At 45.8% G+C, this 22,743-nt stretch overlaps 1 protein-coding gene across 4 annotated transcripts in view; it reads left to right on the top strand.

Annotated features, from left to right (window-relative positions):
- zzef1 (zinc finger, ZZ-type with EF hand domain 1) overlaps nt 1–22,743 on the top strand; it is a 348,514-nt gene that overhangs the window by 318,919 nt on the left and 6,852 nt on the right. For all 4 annotated transcript variants that reach the window (XM_072469157.1, XM_072469156.1, XM_072469159.1 and 1 more), the window contains 2 exons: nt 4,999–5,149; nt 18,799–18,870. In XM_072469157.1, the coding sequence (XP_072325258.1) occupies nt 4,999–5,149; nt 18,799–18,870 (223 nt within the window). The remainder of the gene's footprint in view (nt 1–4,998; nt 5,150–18,798; nt 18,871–22,743) is intronic.

Raw genomic sequence — 22,743 nt, 5'->3', positions numbered from 1 at the left:
TTATACAGTGCCTGTCCCAACCTCGTAAGGTCCCAAAATGCTTTCCATCAATGAAGCACTTTTGAAGAGTAGCCACTGTTGTAATGTAAGAAAAGCAGCAGCCAATTTGTACACAGCAAGCTACCAAAATGTGGTCATGACTAAACACTGTAATCTGTTTTCAGTAAATTATTAAAGCTGCAATAAGGCTATAAATATATATATATATATATATATATATATATATTCTCTGCCATCCTATGTAAAAGCAAAGAAGCACTGGGGTTTATTTCTAAGAGGGATAGAATTGAAAAATAGATGTGTCATATTAAATATTTGTTTTAATCATCTTGATTGTGGAATAAATGATAGCCAGGACACCAGGGGTAATTCCCCTACTCTTCGCAATTAAGCCATGGGATCTATTGCGCCCACCTGAAAGATCCCGTAATAGCCTCCCCGAACAGGCACCGGAATGTGGCGACTAGGGACTTTTCACAGTAACTTCATTTGAAGCCTACATGTGACAATAAGCAATTTTCATTTCATTCATTTCATTTCAAGATCGGCCAAGGGCCCTCTGTACTCCTTCAGTGCACTGAAGTCTCAGCCTAAAAAGAAAAGAAAAAGGCTCACATTTATATAGTCCCGTTCATGAACTCAAAGCACTTTACAGCCAACGTATACTTCAGAAGTGTAGTCAAGAAGGCATAACATCCAATTTATGTACAGTAGGTTCCCACAGAACATGAAAACGACAAGGTCATCTGTTTTACTACATAGAAAATGTAATAAAATAAACTGTTTTAATTACATTGAGTGATAAATGCAGTTTATATTAAATACATAAAGTTTAAATGCAGTCCAATGTCCTTGGATAAATAATTAACGCTAAAAGTTTTACAGTACATATATAAATGTATTTCTGTTATTAAGGAATACCTCCTTTAGTGAAAGTTTTAATGCCTATTCTGTAAATGCAGTCCATTTGGAAACCTGTGCTGAAACATCTATTAATATACAAAATTTTATCAGAAACTTCAATAAATATGCATATCAAATATTTGCATGGACAGACTGGATAATTCCCCTGCTGTTCTTTGAAATAGTCATGATGTGGCGATGCCGGCGTTGGACTGGGCTAGGCACAGTAAGAAATCTTACAACACCAGGTTAAAGTTCAATAGGTTTGTTTAGAGTCACTATCTTTCTGTCAAGCCAGGACACTACCAACTGTCCTGGCTTGAGACAATTCACACCTCTTTAACCTGTGATTATCCCTCTCTCCAGTTGTAACTTCTGGATCTGTAAAGACTTAATTACCTGCAAGGCCTCGCATTCAAAATATCATCTTGCATCTTTGACTTTGTCTATATATGAGTTTGTGGAACCCACCTCTTCACTCTTTGAAGGAGCTGTGCTCCGAAAGCTAGTGATTCGAAACAAACCTGTTGGACTTTAACCTGGTGTTGTAAGACTTCTTACTTTGAAATAGTGTCATGCAATCCTTTATCTCCACCTGAGAGGGCCCCAATCTAATGTCTCGTCTGAAAGTCTGCACCTCTGAGAGTGCAACACTCCCATAGTGCTGTACTATACATATCAGCCTACAATCTTCTGACTTGGCTGCAAGTATTAGCAACTGAATCACCTCTGACACTTATCATGGAGCAGGGTTTTTGAAGAGGAAGCTAAGCTTCATGGCAGCAGCCTTGGTAATGGAGAAGATATGAGGACTCCATCTGAATTGGAGGGCATAGGCCAAGGATGCAATGTATTCAAAATGGTGGAAACGTCGCAGATCAAAGGTGAACCATCTGGAGGGTACCGGACATTAAGCAAAGATGAACCATTCTAACTTTGTTTAAACTGAAGGTGTGATATTGTGCACTTTTTTACACCATGGCCGGGATTCTCCTTTCCAGGGACTAAGTCCACACGCTGGCAGGAAAACCAGTGCCAACCACTCCGGCGTCAATAGCCCCTGGAAGTGCGAAATTCTCCGCACTTCCGGGGGCTAGGTTAACGCCGGAGGGGTTGGCACCGCTCCAGCTGGCGCCGAAGGGACTGCGCGAGTTCGCGCATGCGCCAAAGGGCCGGGGTGATCTCGCACATGCACATAACCGCCGCCATATTTTGCCGCATGCCAAAACGCGGAAGGAAGGAGTGCCGCCACGGCACAGGCCCGCCCGCAGATCGGTGGCCCCTGATCCCGGGCCAGGCCACCGTGGGGGGCCCCCGTGCCCCCCGAGGACTGCCCCAGCTGACTTACCTGCCAGGCTCTGCCGGTACGTGAGCTGAGTGATTCACGCTGGCGGGACTGTCCAAAAACAGGCGGCCGCTCGGCCCATCGGGGCCGGAGAATTGCTGGGGGAGGCTGCTGCCAACGGCCCCTGACTGGCATGGCGTGAACCCCGCCCCACCCGAAAAACGGCACCAGAGAATCCGGCGGGGTGTCGGAGAATCCCGCTTCATATCTTTAGAAGGCCTTTGATGAAGGTCAGGCTCACCAAAGCCATCAAAACATTTAAACTTTTCTGTTTCAAGATCACACAACCAGTACAGGGAGAAAGCAGTAGGTTCCAGTGGTGCTGACCCCTACACTCCCCCATTTGCATCCAACTGCCTTCAATCTTATAATCTAAATAGAAAATGCTGGAAATCCTCAGCAAGCCAGGCAGAATCTTTGGAGAGAAAAGTAAATATTTTGGGTCTGCAACATGAGCTTGTTTCTCACTCCACGGATGCTTCATGACCTGCTGAGTCTTTCCAGCGTTAATTTCAGACTTCCAGCCTCTGGGATTTTTCTTTTACCTCGGTCACCAATAGAAAAGCTGACTATTCCTGTGAAATTCTAACAAGCTCCACATGGGCTTGGATCTCTCTATGGTTGGCATGAACGTGTAAATCATCAGCTGTATTAAGGAGTGCCTTATTTGGGAAAGCTCTAATTGTCATGTAAGATTGGATTGAACAATATATTGTTTATTAAATACTTTGTGACTGAATCTTTAGTTACGTGAAGTACGTTAAACAAGGGTGCAACATCGCCCTTAATCACTATGTTGCGCTGCATTTAAAAGATTGCTTATCAGCAAATTGCATTTTTCCTGTTGTCACAGAAAGCATGTATCAATGTTGTATGGTCTTGTCTAATGTCTCTGGATATAGGAGCTCATTCACAATGGCTCAAGATAAAATACCACAATTGGTCACTTCCTTTGTATTTAAAAAGATCATCTGTACAGAAACTATGTGCTCTTTGGACAAACAATAGCAAGACCAACTTTTATTTATAAAGCTTTAACATGATTTTGATCAATTTTATAACTTTTAACACAACTTTTTGAAACAATATTGGGCACAGTTGTGTAGAATATATTGTGACAGGCGTCTTAATAAAGGAGGAAGATTTTTAAGGAGCATTTTTGTGGAGGAGCAAGTCTGAGAGGGGCCTAGACAACATGGCCACCAATGGTGGAGGGATTAAAATTCGGAATGCAAAAGAGGCCAGAATTTAAGCACTGCAGAGATCTCAGAGGATTGTAGGGCTAGAAGATATTGAAGAGATCAGGGGGAAATTGGTCGGGTTGGGGGGGAAAAGAGGGCTGGAGGGGGGGATGCAGTGGTTGGAGGGGTTGGACGTGGGGTGGGGTGGGGAGTGTGGTGGCAGGCAAGGAGGGATTTGGAAACGTGGATGAGAATTTTAAAATTGAGACAATGCCAAATCAAATCAGGCACTATTGTCAGTCATTGGGGACTTGGTGTGAATTAGGACGTGGGCAGCAGTTTTGGATGAGCTCATGTTTAAGCCGGGTGGAAGGCGGGACACCACCAGGAGATCATTGAAATATTCAAGTCTAGAGGTAAGAAAGGCATGAATGAGGGTTTCAGCAGAGTTGAGGAAGGAGGGGAGTTGAACAAGGTTATAAATGTGGATCAGGCAGTCTTGGTGGTGAAGGGAATATATGATCGGAAGGTCGTTGGAGTCAAATATACCACCACGGTTGTGAACTACCTGGTTCAGTCGCTGGTTCAGGGAGAGAGATGGGGTCAGTGACCAGAAAACAGGGTTTTTGATGGGGGCCAAAGATTAATAATAATTTTTATTAGTGTCACAAGTAGGCTTACATTAACACACAATGAAATTACTATGAAAATCCACTGGTCGCCACACTCGGGCACCGATCGGGCCATTGAGGGAGAATTCAGTACTGCCTTATTCACCGATCAAGCGTGTCTTTCGGGACTTGTGGGAGGAAACTGGAGCGCTTGTAGGAAACCCACGCAGACAAGGGGAGAATGCGCAAACTCCACACAGACAGTGACCCAAGCCGGGAATCGAACTCGGGACCTTGGCGCTGTGAAGCAACAGTGCTAACCACTGTGCTACCGTGCCAATGGATTTAGCCTTCCCGATATTTTGTTGGAGGTAATTTCTACTTATCCAGTAGTAGTTTAATAGAAACACGGCCTGACATGAACCAAACGAGGAAGTGAGTGGTCAAGAGAATTGGCAGTGAGGTAGAGTTAGGAATTGTCAGCATAAAGTGAAACCTGACATTGTGTTTTTGGGTAATGTTATTGTTACCATGGGGCAGCAAGGAAATATGAAGGGACTATGACTGGGTTTTTGAAGGACACCAGAGGTAATGCTGCACGAGCAGAACGTGAAGTTATTGCAGATGATTTTCTGGTTCTGGCTTACTATACAAGAATGGCGAAAGGGCGCAGGTAGTCGCAGGTAGTCCCACCTCTTTCAGACGATGAAATGTCAACTGTAAATGTGATACTCTTATTGACAGTAGTTAAGAATATTTAATGTAGAATACAAAGCTGGAAATTTAAATTGAAACAAATATTTTTATTATTCGTTACTCTCTGTTGAAGACGGTTCAGAAGTGTTAGTTCTGACTCCAGCTGTAGATATGTCTTAAAATCATCTCTCGAGCAGAACATGATTTTCTAAGTAGTGTACCCTCTGACTTATTTTCAATCTGTTTTATTCCTCTTTCCCAGTGGCTGTGATCTCACCATGTTGAAGCCGCTCTGGCAGCTTTTTGCGAAGATGGAGAATGCCTCAAACCAAGACCAGGCTGGGGTTTTTATCCTTCCACCACTGCATCGAGCCCTGACTGAACTGTTCTTCATCGCTGAAAACCGGGCTGCGGTAAGATCGAGTGCTTGGAGCAATGCGGATTAAAGATGGGGTGGGTTCTCCGATCTTGCCCATTGCCATCCCACTGTAAGTGAGAACGGAAAATTTGGCGTTCCTGCCGAAACTCCATTCACTTTCAGCGGGATCAGAGAATCATATTTGTGGGCGAGTTCGGAGGTTTCCGGTGATGGTTTCTACCACTGTGATGTTAATTTGTGCAGCCACATCTGGTTTGGACAGCCACCATGCTGTGTCCCAATCCTGAAATACTATGGAGCCCCCACCCCACAATGAGTTATTGATTTAAAGATGGAAACTCTGACAGAATTCTCACTTCACTACATATGGTGGAGTCTTGATTGGCTTTTAACAAGCGACTAGATGATCAAGTCTAGACCTAAATGTGCAAGTATATAGGTAAGTGTGAAGTGGTTGGAGTAATAAGGAGGCTCCATAGTCTTTCAATAAGAAGAATCAAAATGCTGCAGAGCTGCGTTAAGATACAGGCACTCAAATCACCACAAGTGAAGCAAGTTAATAAGGCAATAAAAAAGCAAGCATGGGGTTCATTTCTAGAGGGATGAAAAACACGAGGCATTATGTTTATCCCGTATTGACCCTTCGTTTAGACCATACTGTCTACAGTTCTGGTCTCCATATTATAATAAGGGTGTAGAGGCATTGGAAAAGGTGCAAAAATGGGGCACAAGGATAATACCAGAACTGACGGGATGTACTTATCAAGCAGGGGTCGGTTAGTTCAGTTGGCTAGAGTACTGAGCTGAGGTGTGGTGACCCTCGGGTTATAGCACCACCAGTCAGCTCTTGGAGAGCCGCCTATGGTCCTCTGGGACTGTGGCGACTTTTATGTTTACTTATCAAGCAATCATTAATCAGCTAAGACTCTCTTGAGAAAAGAGAAGGCTGAAGATGACTGTTTTTTGTGATAATGAGTTTGATGGGGAAGATACAGATAAGATATTGCCATCTTTTGGCCAACTCAAAATCTAAGGGATAGAAATAGAAGATGGTCACTAATTAAAACCAATAGGGATTGTAGGAGAGACGTCCTCACCCAAAGAATGGTCAAAATGGGATTGGTGCGGTGGCATGGTGGCACAGTGGTTAGCACTGCTGCCTCATGGCGCCAAGGACCTGTGTTCGGACCCGGCCCCGGGTCACTGACCATGTGGAGTTTGCACATTCTCCCCATGTTTGCATGGGTCTTGTCGTGTATTGTACTCTGGGATAACACAGGCTGCAACTGGATGCAGCTTTTAACCAAAAGGTACTCCAGACCTTGAAGTTAGTTCAATCTGATTTATTGAACCAGTAGCACAGTTCTCTATGAGTTCGACTCTTTGCTAACTGTGGGGTTACTCTGTCTGACTGAACCAGATGAGCTCTTAGCCACGTGCTGGAGGTGTGATACTGTACATACACCCTGACTCACTCTGTAGATGTTCATCAGTGGAAAGAAGCGGAGTGTGAGTGCCTTGTGCCTTTTATAGTGAGGTACCACCTCTGAGTGTCCTGCCTGCTCATTGGTCATGTCCTGTTCTCTATGTTCATTAGCTGCCAGTCTGTGCCTGTCTGCATATCATTATCTGCATGTCTGCACCTCATGACATCTCCCCTTTTTTTAATGTTTTGTTTGCACATGGGAACGTACTTGCATGTGGTGGCATATTTAACATATTTACAAGCGGTGGCATATGTGAACGTATTTACATGTGAAGACAGCTGTCTAATGTGAGAAAACAGAACATAGCAAACAAAACGAATGTTCATAAGTCCAGTCTCTGTGGCTTGCGTCTGATCCTTGACGACCGCCGGAGAGATGGTGGTGGGGACGACGGCGCCTTGACAGGCGAGATGGAAGCCTGACTGGCGGCCTCGTAGTTCGAGGTATCAGGAGGTGGCAAAACAACGGACGGAAACGGAGAAGAAACCGGTTGCGGGCAGACAACTTTGCGCAGTGCCCGTCTGTTTCGTCGCACAACAGAACCATCAGCCATATGTACAATGTACGAGCGGGGCGAAGCCTGTCGAACAACGACAGCTGGAGCAGACCAGCCACCATCCGGTATCTTGATCCTGACAGTGTCTGCCGGGGATAACACGGGCAAATCGGTGGCATGAGCATCATAGTCCTGCGTTTGCTGGTTTCGGAGCTGCTGCACCTTCTGCAGCACCGGGAGGTGATCCAGGTTGGGCAAGTGTATGGCTGGAAGTGTCGTCCGCAGGTCCCTGTTCATCAAGAGTTGAGCCGGCGACATGCCAGTGGACAGTGGGGTCGCCCTGTACGCAAGCAGCGCGAGGTGAATGTCAGAAGCAGAATCCGCAGCCTTGCAGATGAGCTGTTTCACAATGTGCACCCCTTTTTCAACCTTCCCATTGGACTGCGGATAGTGTGGGCTGAAAGTGACATGTTTGAAATGGTATGACTTGGCAAACATAGACCACTCGTGGCTGTTGAAGCACGGGCCATTGTCACTCATGACAGTGAGTGGGATACTATGCCTGGAGAGCGTCTCCTTACATGCCTTGATGACGGTCCGAGATGTGAGGTCTGAGAGCTTCACAACTTCAGGGTAATTGGAGAAATAGTCAATAATCAACACGCAGTCACGGCCATTCGCACAAAAGAGGTCGATGCCAACCTTGATCCACGGGGAGGTCTCGATTTCATGCTGCTGGAACGTCTCCTTGCTCTGAGCTGGCTGAAAGCTTTGACAGGTCGCACAGTTGAGGACCATGTTCGAGATGTCCTGGCTAATACCGGGCCAGTAGACCGCCTGCCTGGCTCTGCGTCTGCACTTCTCGACGCCCAGGTGTCCCTCATGGATTTGGCAGAGCACCAAGCTCTGGAGACTGAGTGGAATGACAATCCGGTCCAGCTTGAGGAGGATACCATCAATCACCGTCAGGTCGTCCTTTACATTGCAAAATTGAGGGCACTGCCCTTTCTGCCAGCCATTGGCGAGGTGGTGCATGACACGCTGCAAGAGGGGGTCTTTGGCTGTCTCCTCACGGATACAAACCACCTTCTCATCAGACGCCGGGAGGGTGCTAGCACACAGCTGCACCTGTGATTCAATCTGGTGGATAATTTCCAGCGGTTCACTAGGCAATGCGATGGAGCGGGGACAATGCATCAGCGATGATGAGCTCCTTGCCAGGCGTGTACACTAAGTCAAAGTCATAACTTCTGAGTTTGAGAGGACACGCTGCAACCGAGGCGTCATGTAGTTCAGGTCCTTCTGGATAATGTGGACCAGATGCCGTTGATCCGTCTCGACAGTGAATGTCGGCAGGCCGTAGACATAGTCGTGAAACTTAAGAATGCCAGTGAGAAGACCCAGGTATTATTTCTCTATTTGCGCATACCTTGTTTCGGTTGGCGTCATGGCCCTCGATGCGTAGGCTACTGGTGCCCAGGATGAAGTGTCATCGCGTTGAAGCAGCACCGCACCGATGCCATCCTGGCTCGCATCTCGAGATCTTCGTCTCCCTCTCTGGGTCGAAAAATACCAAGACGGGTGCAGTGGTGAGCTTGGCTTTCAGCTCCAACCACTCTGCCTGATGTGCTGCCTTCCACTCAAAGGCAGTGGACTTTTTCACCAGGTTTCGTAGGGCCATGGTTTGGAATGAACTTGCCCAGAAAATTGACCATGTCCAGGAAGCGCAACACTGCCTTCTTGTCTTCAGGGACCTTGATGGCTTCGATGGCCTTGACCTTGTCTGTGTCGGGGCGCACGCCCGGCTGAGAGATCTGGTCACCTAGGAACTTGAGTGTCGACATGCCAAAGCAACATTTGGACCTGTTCAGCTTCAGGCCATTGGCATGGACACAGCGGAATACCTACTGGAGATGGGAAACATGCTCCTCAGGGGTCGTGGACCATATGATGATGTCGTCCACATACACACAAACCCCTTCAATGCCCTCCATCATCTGCTCCATGATGCGATGGGAGATCTCCGATGCCGAGACAATGCCAAACGGCATGCGATTATAGCAGTATCTGCCAAACGGTGTGTTGAAGGTGCAGAGCCTTCTGCTGGACTCATCCAGCTGGATCGCATCTAACTTGGTGAAAAAACGTGCGTGTGCCATCTCACTGGTGAGTTCCTCTCACTTCGGGATAGGGCAGTGTTCACGCATTATATTCTTATTGAGATCCTTGGGATCAATGCAGATGCGCAGGTCTCCCGAAGGCTTTCTAACACATACCATCGAGCTGACCCAGTCAGTCGGTTCGGTTACCTTGGAAATGATGCCCTGTTGCTGAAGATCCTTGAGCTGTGCCTTCAGGCGCTCCCTCAGCGGAGCCGGGACCCGGCGTGGTGTGTGGACCACTGGCTTGGCATCAGGTCGTAGCAGAATCTTGTATTGATATGGCAGCTTGCCCATCCCGTCGAAAACATCCCGATACTGAGCGAGGATGTCGTCAATGCCGGCCTGAAGATCCACATTGGAGGATGTCGTTGTGTAAACCCGCTGCACGAGGTTCAGCTGCTTGCAGGCATGCGCGCCAAGTAGGGATGCCCTGTCTGGCTTGACAATTTCAAAACGTAACCGTGCATGGGTGCTCCGGTTGGAGACGAGTAGATGGCAGGATCCCAATGCCGTGATGGCATTTCCGTTATAGTCCAGGAGCCTGCAGGCTGCTGGAAGGACCTTGGGGGGCTTCTTGATGCGTTTGAAATCTGCCTGTGAGAGAAGGTTGGCAGAAGCACCTGTGTCCAGCTTAAATTGGATGGAGCAGTGGTTGACCTGCATCACCGCACGCCATTCGTCCGCAGAATCCACAGGAGGATGGATTGAATTTGTGATGAGTTGGATGTGGCATATTCACATTTGGTAATGATGCCCACACAGTAGGCGGAGTCCAGACATTCTTCCTCTGGATCCGTTGTGCTGCCAGGATCAGAATCCTGTAATCGTTGTTGCACATTGAACGCGCCGTCGTCGGAATTTGGAGCGCTGGCCCCTGACTGGTGGTGCAGACCTGCACAAGGCTGCATAGTGTCCAGGCTTCCCACAGTTTAAACATCGCCTGCCTCTTGCAGGGCAGTGTTTCCTTAAGTGGGCGTTGGCGCAGTTCGAGCACGTCATGACGTTGGCGTCCTGATGCTCCGCGCGTCGTCAAATATGCGCAGTGCGGGTGTTGGCCGCTTCGTTATCCCATTCGCATCGTGCATGCGTGGAGCCCCGGGAAAAGCATGAAAAATGGCCGCTTTCATCAATGCTGAGGCGCTCCATCCAGGAGATGGCCTGCACACTCTCTGCCTCATGGGAGGCAAATTTCTCATTTTCAGCCGATTTGTACTGGTCTTAGCGATTTTTGGCCTTTTCATGCACTGTGCATGTTTCAATCGCGACTGGCAGGGCCATATGCTTGATTTTCAGTAGCTGCTCTCTCAGAGGAAAAGAGTGAACTCCAAAAATGATTTGGTCTCCGATCATGGAGTCAGCAATATCACCAAAGTTGCAGGACAGAGCTAGCAGGCGGAGGTTAGTTAAGAGGGAGTTGAAAGATTCAGCTTTACCTTGTAGACGCTGTTTGAATATGTAGCGCTCGAAGATTTCATTGGTGTCCACTTCACAGTGACTGTCAAACTTGTCCAGGATGGTCTGAAACTTTGTCTTGTCCTGGCCTTCGGTGAAGTGAAAAGAGTTGAAGAGTTCGATGGCTTGATCACCAGCTGTTGAGAGGAGAAGCTCGATTTTCCTTGCATCAGACGCACCCACGAGGTCTGAAGCTTCGATGTACAGCAGAAACTTTTGCTTGAATGTCCGCCAGTTGGCACTGAGATTGTTGGAGGGTCTGAGCTGGTGAGGAGCCTGAATCTTCTCCATGGTGCCAGGATACATTCGCAGGTCGTCACGGAACGGACTGAGGTAAACCACCTAGGTTAAGCAGTCTCCTGGTAGCATGTTGTGTTATGTACTCTGGGATAACACAGGCTGCAACTGGATGCAGCTTTAACCAAAAGATACTCCAGACTTTGAATATGATTTATTGAACCAGTAGCACAGTTAGCACAGTTCTCTATGAGTTTGACTCTCTGCTAACCTAAGTGTGGTTACTCTGTCTGACTGAACCGATTAGCTCTTAGCCACGTGCTGGAGGTGTGATACTGTACATATACCCTGACTCACTCTGTAGATGTTCATCAGTGGAAGGAGGCGGAGTGTGAGCGCCTCGTGCCTTTTATAGTGAGATACCACCCCTGAGTGTCCTGCCTGCTCATTGGTCATGTCCTGTTCTCTGTGTTCATTAGCTGCCTGCCTGTGCCTGTCTGTATATCATTATCTGCATGTCTGCATATCATGATAGGTCTCACCCCCACAACCTAAAGATGTGCAGGGTAGATGGATTGGACACGCTCAATTGCCCCTTAATTGGAAATTTACTTTAAAAATGGGGATGGTGCTCGCACAAGTAGTTGAGGCAAATCCCATCGAATTCCTACAGTGCAGAAGAAGGCCATTCTGCACCGACCCTTCGATAGAGCACTCTACCTGTAGGCCCATTCCCCTGCCCAATTGCTGTAACCCCGTGCTTTGATCATGGCCAACCCACCTCATCACCACATCTTTGGACTGTGGGAGGAAAGCGGAGCACCCGGAGGAAACCCATGCAGGCACGGGGAGAATGTGCATGTTTTTTGCAATTCGACCTTAGTGTAATTTTTTTACAAACTGTGAGGGCAGCAAACACGTTGTGAGGTGATATACACATAATATATACATATATAAATATTGGCAGTGGAGCTGTCCCAATTTAAAACGGAAAATTAAATTGCATAATTAACTTAATAAGTTTTGCTCTCCTGATTAGTTAGACGTAATAGTGCTACAGATCTAGCATTTGATTGCATAGTATCTTAAATTTCTAAAAAGGTTATTGCAGTCCTTGTCACAGTGTAATGTGAACCACTTGAAGAGTTTCAGTGTTAAGTTTATGGAGCACAAACTGATTAGTCATTATCATCTCCTTGTTTTACTCTCCCTCAAGTTCTCCGTCACTCTGTTCTACCTTTTCCGCTCACTTTTCTACTTCCATTACTTTTTGTGTCTTGATGAGTGATTAAGTTTTCACTGTACACAGTGTGAACTATCCTCAAAATATTTGTTAAAATATCACTTGGAAGATTTAAGTGTAGTTAAACTTCGGAGTTGTCATGTTGTCAAAATATTCTATAGAGAATTGCCAGTATCTGCAACGTACACAGCAGCCAGGCAGAGTTTCTGAGCAGTCAGTGGTGACTGAGAGAAAAGGAGGACAATAATTCTTTTCCAACTCATCAAAGGTGGGATGGTAGACGCCTAGATCTTGTGAGAGAAGATTTAGGCGCTTTAGGAAAAGAAGAACAAAGGTTCTGAGAACTCCAATGAGATGTTCAGCCGTGCCAGTAGCATTGTTCATTATTTCTTCTCTTGTTGCCATTAACCAGTCACCTGAATTGATCCGATATATAATCAATAATTCAGATTTTGAAGTGTCTTTTGACACTGTTGTTTCAGCGTGAATTGAAGGCAGACAGAACTTAGGACAGAATTTCCAGCAAACAGCGTCCTCGATTTTGCGGTTAGCGGCAAATGCCCAGTATTAGCGGCTCATTGCATTTAGACTGGTCCACAGGCTTTATATGGGAGTTTGCACTGGAGCATGCAGTTATTTGATATGCTGCGCCCTCTACAGGGGATCTGGGAACAATGTAACATTATAAAAGGAAATGGGAGCAGGACCATTCAGCCCTTCTAACCGACTCCACCATTCAGTAAAGGTCCCTAACTGATCTATCTCCACTACAGCTGTCTGCCCTCCCCCCAAATCAGAGAAACAGGGATAAAGTCTCAAATCTAATGTGACCCTTCAAAACTGGGTCTGCACCCCCCCCCCCCCTCAACCCACTCTCACACAGACACATGTATTTTTGGTTTTATTTACATTCAGTGCCAAATTACGTGAAGAAACACCAAAAGGCACTGATAGCCTCACTGATCCTTCATCACAAAATCCAATGTCTTGTACAAAAAAAAGAACAAAAAGTCTATATTTACTGAGTCTCTCTTACCCTGCAGCAAGTCCTGCTGATAAAAACAGGGCGATTTCTACAGCAGAATGCAGTGAGTGGAGAATAGCTGCATCGAGATATGGTGCGTAAGATTAACCCCAGTCACTTGCAGCTGTAACTGATGGAGGAATTACCCAATCGTCTCAAATTTGGACGGGAGTGGTGAGGTCACGATTTACAGCCACGTTGCATTCGAGTGCTGTCTCTTTTACACCTGAGTTCTGCTTTTCATGCTAAGGGGAGGGGAGGTGGCAGCATAGTGGTATTGTCACTGGACTGGTAACCCAGAGACCCTGGGTACTGCTCTGAGGACCAGGGTTCGAATCACACGCGGCAGCTGGTGGAATTTAAATTCAGTAAGAATATGGAATTAAAAGTCTAATGATGACCATGAAACCATTGTCGATTGTTGTAAAAACACCCAGCTGGTTCACTAATGTCCTTTAAGATAGGAAATCTGCCGTCCTTCCCTGGTCTGGTGTGCATGTGACCCCAGACCCACAGCATTGTGGTTGCCTCTTAAATAGTTAAGGATGGGAAATAAATGCTGGCCCAGCCAGCGACGCCCACATCCCATGAACGAATAGAAAAAAAATGTTTTGACCAACTCTCAAAGCTGTATATTTAATACTTTCCAGTGAGCGAGAGTGAAAAGCTAAAACAATTTGTAGTTTACTTAATTGTTCCCCATCTTTTCAGAGGATCAATGGGAAAAGTGTGCAGAAAATTGAATTCCAAATAAACCAGGGCAGTTTGAAAGCCTCCAATTAACATGCTGGCCAAAGGATAATCTAGTTCCGCTTCAACTTTCTGCCACTTTTTTCAAGTATCATTCTTCCTGAATGATATCATCACTGCAAGAGATTTTTAAAAAACAGGTTTTTGTGGAAACACGCCTTTGGGTGCAGCACCTAGTATGGTTTATTTAATATAGTAGATCCACCCATAAAGGTGTACGATGAAGATAATAAATTCTGTGGATAATTCACTGCTTTGTAAGCAAGATTAAGCGCTCTGATTAATGTAATATAAGAAGGGTGCTTAGTTTCAGACTGCCAAATTAAATTTGATTTGAAAGGTTAATGTCCTCCCTCTTGTCAAGAAATCCTGGTTTCAAACTAGATTGAAAATCTCAAGACATGGCTTGCGTAAATCTCCCCGAATTCCTTCCCCACTGACATCAAATTATATCCTCCCTTGCAAAACAGGAGACGCTGCAAACCAAGACAACTTTCATTATTTAATTGTTGCTCTGCCATTCTCCTCGTAGGAGGAGATGTATGTAGTGCATTAGAGGCAGTTCAGAGGAGGTTCCCCAAACTGATTCCAGAGATATGGGGTTTATCTTACAAAGCGAGATTGAGCAGTTTAGGCCTACACTCTCGAGTTTAGAAGAATGAGAGGAGATCTAATTGAGGTTTATAAGATGATTAAAGGTGTTGACAAAGTAGACGTAGAGCGGATGTTTCCTCTTGTGGGGCAATCCAGAATGAGAAGTTATAGGTTTAGGATAAATGGTAGCAAATTTAAAACAGAAATTAGGAGAAATTACTTCTCTCAAAGGATTGTGAGTCTGTGGAATTCACTACCCCAGAGTGCGATGAACGCTGGGACATTGAGTACATTTAAGGAGGATTAAGACAGATTTTCGATGATTAATGGGTCGAAGGGTTATAGAGAATGGGCAGGAAAGTGGGGTTGAGGCCAAGATGAGATCGTATTGAATGGTTTGAGGGGCGGAATTGCCTACTCCTGCCCCTAGTTATGTTCTTCTCTAGGTGCTTCCCGCTTTCTCACGATTCTGGGTTTTTTTTGCTCTTTGTTAGATTTCCACCCTCCCAATGATCTATACCTTTGTCTGGCCACCATGAAGGGTTTGATGATTCGCACCCCAGACCCTGCCACTGCCTGTCTGCAACTGCTAACTGGCAGGAGCATGGCAGTCCTTACAGTGCCCAGACTGTTCGCTGCACTCTGCCTGGCAACCTGCTGAAGAGTAGGAGCTCATGGGCTGGTGAATCACAGGCACTGAGCTGCTTCCCGCTGTGGATTATCAGCACATCACATGATTAGATCTTCCATGCAGCAGCAGCAAATTCATTTTTCAGGAAGGGGATTCATTCCTTTGCTCTTCAAAGACTCGTACTTCACAGGAAGCAGTGTGGCCTGCTCTTTTAAAGAACTAGCTCATTAATCCCTTCTTCCTGCACTTTCTCTGTACCCTGAATCTTTTTCTCTTTTAAATATTTATCCATTTCTGCTTCCACCACAGTTTGAGGCGGATCATTTCATATTCTAAAATCCTCTGTGCATTAAAAAAACTGTCTTGTCTTATGACTCATTAGCCAGTGAGAATAATCTTCCCTTTTTGAATTATATCCCTGCATAATTGTGAAACTCCCTCTTTAATATCCCCCTGCCCATTGCCTCCCCTAAATGCTTCACTGAGAAATGTGAATATCAACCTTCCCATCTGTAACAATGTATGTAAACACCTTGGCTGCACTTTTCTGCTGGACTGACTCTTGTAAGACAGGCAAGCACCATTCCAAAGAAGAAACCTTTACATGTAAAAGGTGTAATCCTTCAGGACCGTGGCTTTCTTTAATACCCACGTTTGCCCATCATCTCGGTTCTGGAAGTCTCTGGCTTTTCTCCGCTTTAATACAGTTAGTTTGTAAGATCTTGGAGCAGAATTAGGCCATTTGGCCCATCGAGTCTACTCCATCATTCGATCATGGTTGATCTCATCCTGGCCTTAATTCCACAGTCCTGCCCTTTCTCCGTAACCCTTCAACCCATTACCAATTAGAAATCTGTCCTCAAATTTACTCACTGTCATAGCATCCGCCCCACTCTGGGTTAGCGAATTCCACAGATTCACAACCGTTTGGGAGAAGTAGTTTTTCTTCAACTGTTTTAACTTTGCTTCCTCTTATTCTAAGACCTCTTATCCTTTCATTCCAGAATGCCCCACAAGGGGAAGCATCTGCTCCACGTCTACTTTATCCATATCTTTTATCATGTATATCTCAATTTGGTCTCCCCTCATTCTTCTAAACTCTAGAGAGTATAGGCCTAAACTGTTCAATCTAGCGTGGTACTAATGACATCAGTGCTCCTAGGGGAAAAGCAGCCCAGGTTCCTATCCCAGATTACTAAAAGGCGATTAGTGCAAGTGATTCATTTTGGTAGGAAGAACATGGAGAGACAAAGCAAAATAAAGGGTACAGCTCTGAAAAGGGTGTGGAAGTAGAGGGACATGGGTGCATAAGTCATTGAAGGTGGCAGGACAGATTGAGCGAGCAGTTAGTAATGCACACATTATCCCTGGCTTTATTAATGGGGGCATAGAGTACAAGAGCAAGGAGGTTCTGTTGAACGTCAAAAAAAAACATCCGCTTGGCAACCATGAGCAACCTACACACTAGCAACAAGCTAGTACAGTCTGCATTCTCTCATTTCTGTTCCCATACCAACAGTTACTTCCTGTTGAAGTTTAAAGTTTAACACTAGTAAGATAATCATTCTCTTAGCAGCTTTCCCAGTTTGAAAGCTTCCTGATGAATTTGTTTTCAGTTTGTATTTAAAGCCCCACTGGAGAAAGGTAGCTAAATGGAATAAGGATTGACTGGAAAGGATGAATTACTGCCTTTCTGTTGCAAAGACGGTTTAGAGCTCATTGATAGCAGTGCAAAGGAAGTGAATGCAAACCACAGCATCTTGTACAGCTCTGTTTTTGAGCGCAGCAGAGAACTTGTTTTATCACAGGCTGCTGCAAAGACTGATCATGGATAATGCTGTCAAAGCAGAATACAAAGAAGCAGGTTTTATTAAGACCTTGTTCATTCAACCATTTTTTAAAAATGACTGAACTTCCTGTTTTAGGTGGACTTAATGCTCCAGTTGGTGGAATGTTGCTCTTAATTCATAAATATTGTAATATTCAGATAATATACCTATAAGACTTTCTGCTCAAAATGATAAATATTGATTAATGAGTTATTTAAAAAGCTTCCCAGTTTTAAGTGCTTTTACTTCCTGCTGTTTTTGATACCTATTGTACAAGTATAAAATCAGATAATGTACCTGTAAGACTGTCTGCTCAAAATGATAAATATTGATTAATGTGCTATTTAAAAAGCTTCCCTGTTTTAAGTGCTTTTACTTCCTGCTGTTTTGGATACATTTTTTAGCTTGTAAAATACTTGCATGAAATTTGAGTGTTAAAGATGACATTCTCAGGAAGGTGCATAGAAGTGCAAAGTACACAGTACTTCAGCAAATGTCTGTGTGGATACAAAAAGCAGGTGCCATGTTTGTTGTGCCTAAATTTGCCTCGGGCACACCCCTGTTTTGATTGAAACCAAGCTTCAAACCTGAAACCCCCGGCGTTGAATGCCTGCCGAGCCTTTTTGAGGAGTCTGTAATAATGCCCCAATGATATGAAAGCCAAGCGCTTTCTGTGCCCGTGTTCCTGTCCCTCACTACCCACCTGTCAATAAGTGGGCCCACTTGCACCATAAAAGCTCCTCTCTCTATGACTTTGTCCCACAGAAACTGGACTTCCTGTTTATAAATTGTAAAGCAAGGTAGTGAAAGTTGAACGCTGTGGTGATACGCATCACTGTAAATACACAAGGGGTTAATGTAAATACACTACGACTAAATAAACACTAGAGGGAGCGTGAGAGACGTCATGGCATGCAGACATACAGCTAATGAACACATAGAATAGGACACAACCAATGGGCAGTCTAGACACCCAGAGGTGACACTACCACAAGGGGGCATTACACAACCCATATAATAAGGACAGGGCACACATGCTCTGTCTCTTTCCACAGGCGACACTTAGAGAGTAGGACAGGGGCAGATCAGAAGCATCACACCCACCACGTGGCTTAGAGCAGACTGGTTAGTTAGACTGAGTTACTATAGCAAGATTAGCAGGAGAGTCAAACTGATAGAGAACTGTGCTAATGGTTCAATAAATCACATTGAACTTACGTCTGCAGTATCTTTTGGTCAAAGCTGTATCGAGTTGCAGCCTGTGTTATCCCAGAGTACATAACGCAACAAATGCTGCCATACTACTGTGGTATGCATGGGGCCACGTGAGGAGGAAGTGGAGAAATTTTGGATGAAAGTTTAAGTGTAACATCGTCATGTTGATCTCACATAACTTTACCGCACCGAAGCAGCCCCTTTGGTCCTACAGGTGTTTATGCTCCACGAGTCTCCTCCCAATTTACATAATTTCACTCAATCAACATGTCTTTCTGTACCTTCCTCTCTCTAATGTGCCTGTCCTCTTTGTTTCGCCCCGTCTATGTGACAGCAAGTTTCTACACTCCAACCACTGACTTGAGTGAAGAAATTTCTCCAGTGCTCCCAAATGGATTGTTTAGTGACTGCCTGATGTTCATAACTCTCACAAGTGGAAACGTCTCTGTGTTTACCATGTCAAACTGCTTCATAATTGAGTTCACTGCAGAACAATTGACTTTTCCTTGTCTAGCTGCTGATGTGCAATATAGCAGAGTAATTATGTTTCTGATTGGATGCAGGAACTTGGTGTGCTGCAAGACTACTTTGTGGCCTTAACCACAGAAGATCACATCCACCACTGTATCATGCAGGTGAGAATCATCTCAAACGCTTGCAAAGTGGGCGCAGTCGGTTTGTGAATGAGAAGGGTTGCTTAAACATGACTAAAGTCTGACTCGAACATGTTGCTCCTGAGGTTAATTCACGTTTTTATTTTGGTTTATTTTGAAGACTTTGCCGCAAAAGTACTTGCTGCAGTGGATTCACACTTTGCCCTTTCACCCTCGGACACATATGTGAATCCAGATAATGAGAGTGAAGTCTTGCTGTTCGAGGTCACATATCAACTAATTTCGGGCTGTCTCACTTCCAAGGTCCCAGTTTGCAGAATTTGTAGTACAACACATAACTCCTTATTCCAAGCAAATTGGCAACCTACCTTAGGTCACAAAAAGATCTTGTGAAATATGAAGAAACACATGGGTGTAACCAACTATGGTTGAGATGAGCATAAAATATATTGCGAGCAGAGTAGAGGGAGTTGCACTCAGCAAACAGCCCATGTTATACCAGACTGGCGAGTAATCCGTATTGGCTGACAATATGGCAAAGCATTTACTACTTCGTGTTTTGAAGGGAATATAAATTTACAGAGCTACTAAGTTGCTGTATTTAGTGAAGCAATCAATGTCAACAATGTGCATCTGTATGAAAATAGATCTATATAAATTAGACACTGCATTGGTTTTAAATATTTTTATTCAAGGCATTTTCATTATATATACAAAGCACACACCACAATAGAGCCAACTTTATACCAATTTCTTGAAACAAAAACCCCCGTCCACCTTAAACTCCACGTACCCCATCTTATGGCTAAAATACAATAAAATTCAATACAAACAAATAAATTGGGGCAGCACGGTAGCCTTGTGGATAGCACAATTGCTTCACAGCTCCAGGGTCCCAGGTTCGATTCCGGCTTGGGTCACTGTCTGTGCAGAGTCTGCACATCCTCCCCGTGTGTGCGTGGGTTTTCTCCGGGTGCTCCGGTTTCCTCCCGCAGTCCAAAGATGTGCAGGTTAGGTGGATTGGCCATGATAAGTTGCCCTTCGTGTCCAAAATTGCCCTTAGTGTTGGGTGGGGTTACTGGGTTATGGGGCTAGGGTGGTGGTGTTGACCTTGGGTAGGGTGCTCTTTCCAAGAGCCGGTGCAGACTCGATGGGCCGAATGGCCTCCTTCTGCACTGTAAATTCTATGAAATGAAACTATCTATAAAAATGCAAAGAAAACGACAAAATCAAACCACCCAATCCCCTCGCAACACCCCCTCCCCTCCCAGCCACTTGACGTTCACCATTCCTTAAAGAAGGAGATGAACAATCTCCACCTCAAGTAGGCCCCTCTTCTGACCCCCTAATGGCAAACTTTATTGTCACTCACTAACCCCCTTCCTTAGATGGCTCCGGATCCTGCCACCCTAACGAGATTCTCCTCCAGAGGTTATCAGGGAGGCAAAGGCCAAGACGTCAGCCTCTCTCCTCATTTGCACTCCCGAGTCCTCCAAGACACCAAATAATAATAATAATCTTTATTGTCACAAGTGGACTTACATTAACACTGCAATGAAGTTATTGCGAAAACCCCCTAGTCGCTACATTCCAGCGCCTGTTCGGGTACACAGAGGGAGAATTTTGAATTCTCAGCTGGTACGGGAATTGAACCCGTGCTGCTGGCCTTGTTCTGCATTGCAAACGAACTGTCTAGCCCACTGAGCTAACACAGCCCCAGCCTCGTTACCCGGTGCAAACAAAAATCCTCCAAACTCATAGTGTTCGTGCAAACGCACACTTGCCGAGGGAGCCCTCTGCAACGTCCTAATCCAGATAATAAACCCTGGTCCAAATCCAAACCGTCAGTACTTCAAAAAGATACTCCCATTCCACCTGGTTGAACGCCTTCTCCACGTCCTTGGATATTATCACATCCGTTTCCTGACCCATAGGGGGCGTCATCACCACATTCAACAACCTAATATTTGACGATAACTACCGCCCCTTCACAAACCCCGTCTGATGGTCAGTTATCGCCCCTGGCACACAATCCTCCAGCCGCGCTGCCAACACATTGGCCAACAGCTCCACATTCATGTTCAAATGTGATATCGGTTGGTAAGACTCAAACTCCTCCGATCCTTGTCTTTTTTCAAAATGAGCGAAATCGAGGCTTGTGCCAACGTGGGTGGGAGTTCCCCTTTCTCCAAAGCGTCTTTAAACATTTCTACTAGCAAAGCCCCCAACTCTGTAGCAAATTCAGCTGGGAATCTGCCCAGGCCTGGGGCCTTCCCAGACTGCATCAACCCAATACACCTCATCACCTCTAGCCCAAGTGAGGCTCCCAGATCCCACACCTCCTCCCCCACCGGAAAATGTAAGCCATCCACACGTGTCGAAGACCCCATCCCCCACCCCCGTGGGCTTTGATCTATACTGCCCCGGTAGAAGGCCTCAGACACCTCGTTCACCTTCCTTATCTCCCTCGTTGCTGCCTGTCGCCTCAGCTGGTGCGTTGGCAACCTATTAGCCTTCTCTCCGTGCTCATAAAACGCCCCTCTAATCCAACGCAATTGCCCCACTGCTTTTCCCATCGACATAAGCTCAAACTCCATTTGGAGCTTCTTCCTTTCCTTCAACAACCTTTCTTAAGAGGTTGCCGATTACTGCCTATCCACGGCTGAAAAGGCCTCAACTAGCCTCTACCTTTTAATCCTTTCCACCTATCTCTGTGCGTCTTAATCAAGATTAACTTCCCCCTAATTACCACCTTCAACATTTCCCAAAACACACAGGGAGAGACCTCCCCATTTTTGTTCAACTTGACGTAGGTACCTATAGCCGCCCAAATCTTTTATCATGCCCCTTTTTCACCAACAGTCCCACATCCAATCTCCACTGCAGTCGCTGGGAGTCTCCACCCCCCCTTCTCCACACACAGATCCACGAGGGCTGCGCGTCGTCTGACACCCAATCATCGAATACTCCAATCCCACCTCCCCCGCCAACAACGCCTTAACCATAACAAAAATATCGCTAAAGGCAGGATGTGTTGCCGCTGTCACTGGCTGGGCACGTGCAGACGGTGAAAATGACGGTGTGGCCCAGATTCTTGTTTGTGTTCCAGAATCTTCCCAAAATTGTTCCTAAGTCCTTTTTCAGGAAGGTGAACGGGATGATTTCGGGGTTTGAGTGGGCGGGGAAGACAATGGGTGAGGCAAGTGTTCCTGAAGAGGTGGCCGGGAGGGTCTGGCATTGCCAAATTTGATAAATTATTATTGGGCGGTGAATATTGCAATGGTGAGGAAATGGGCTGTGGAGGCAGATGGAGTTAGCATTGTGTAGGGGGACCGGTTTGAGGGCACTGTTATTGGCACCCCTTCCAATCTCGCCAGTCAGGTACTCCGTGAGCCCAGTGGTGGTTTTGGCATTACGGGTGTGGAACCATGTGTAGGCAGCATTTCGGGTTGAAGGGCATGTCGTTGTGGGTGCCGATATGTGACAACCATAGGTTTATGCCTGCGAGGCTGGATGTGAGGTTCCAGAGTTGAAAGCAGGTGGGTATGGAGCATTATAGGGACTTGTTCACAGGGGAAAAGTTTGCAGGCCTGGAGGAGTTGGTGGACAAAGAACAAAGAAAAGTACAGAACAGGAACCAGCCCTTCCGCCCTCCCAACCCTGCGACGACCATGCTGCCCGTTTAATCTATAATCTTCTACACTTCTGGGGCCCGTATCCCTCTATTACCATCCTATTCATGTATTTGTCAAGATGTCCCTTGAACGTCGCTATCGTACCTGCTTCCACCACCTCTTCTGGAAGTGCTTTCGAGGCACCCATTTCCCTCGCACGTTTCCTTTAAACCTGCCTCTCTGCCCTTAAACCTATTTCCCCTAGTAATTGATTCTTCCA

Source organism: Scyliorhinus torazame, chromosome 12, assembly GCF_047496885.1.
Source record: "Scyliorhinus torazame isolate Kashiwa2021f chromosome 12, sScyTor2.1, whole genome shotgun sequence".
NCBI classification, from domain to species: domain Eukaryota; kingdom Metazoa; phylum Chordata; class Chondrichthyes; order Carcharhiniformes; family Scyliorhinidae; genus Scyliorhinus; species Scyliorhinus torazame.
The sequence above is the reverse complement of the archived record's forward strand: the minus strand, read 5'-3'. Positions and strand labels throughout refer to the sequence as shown.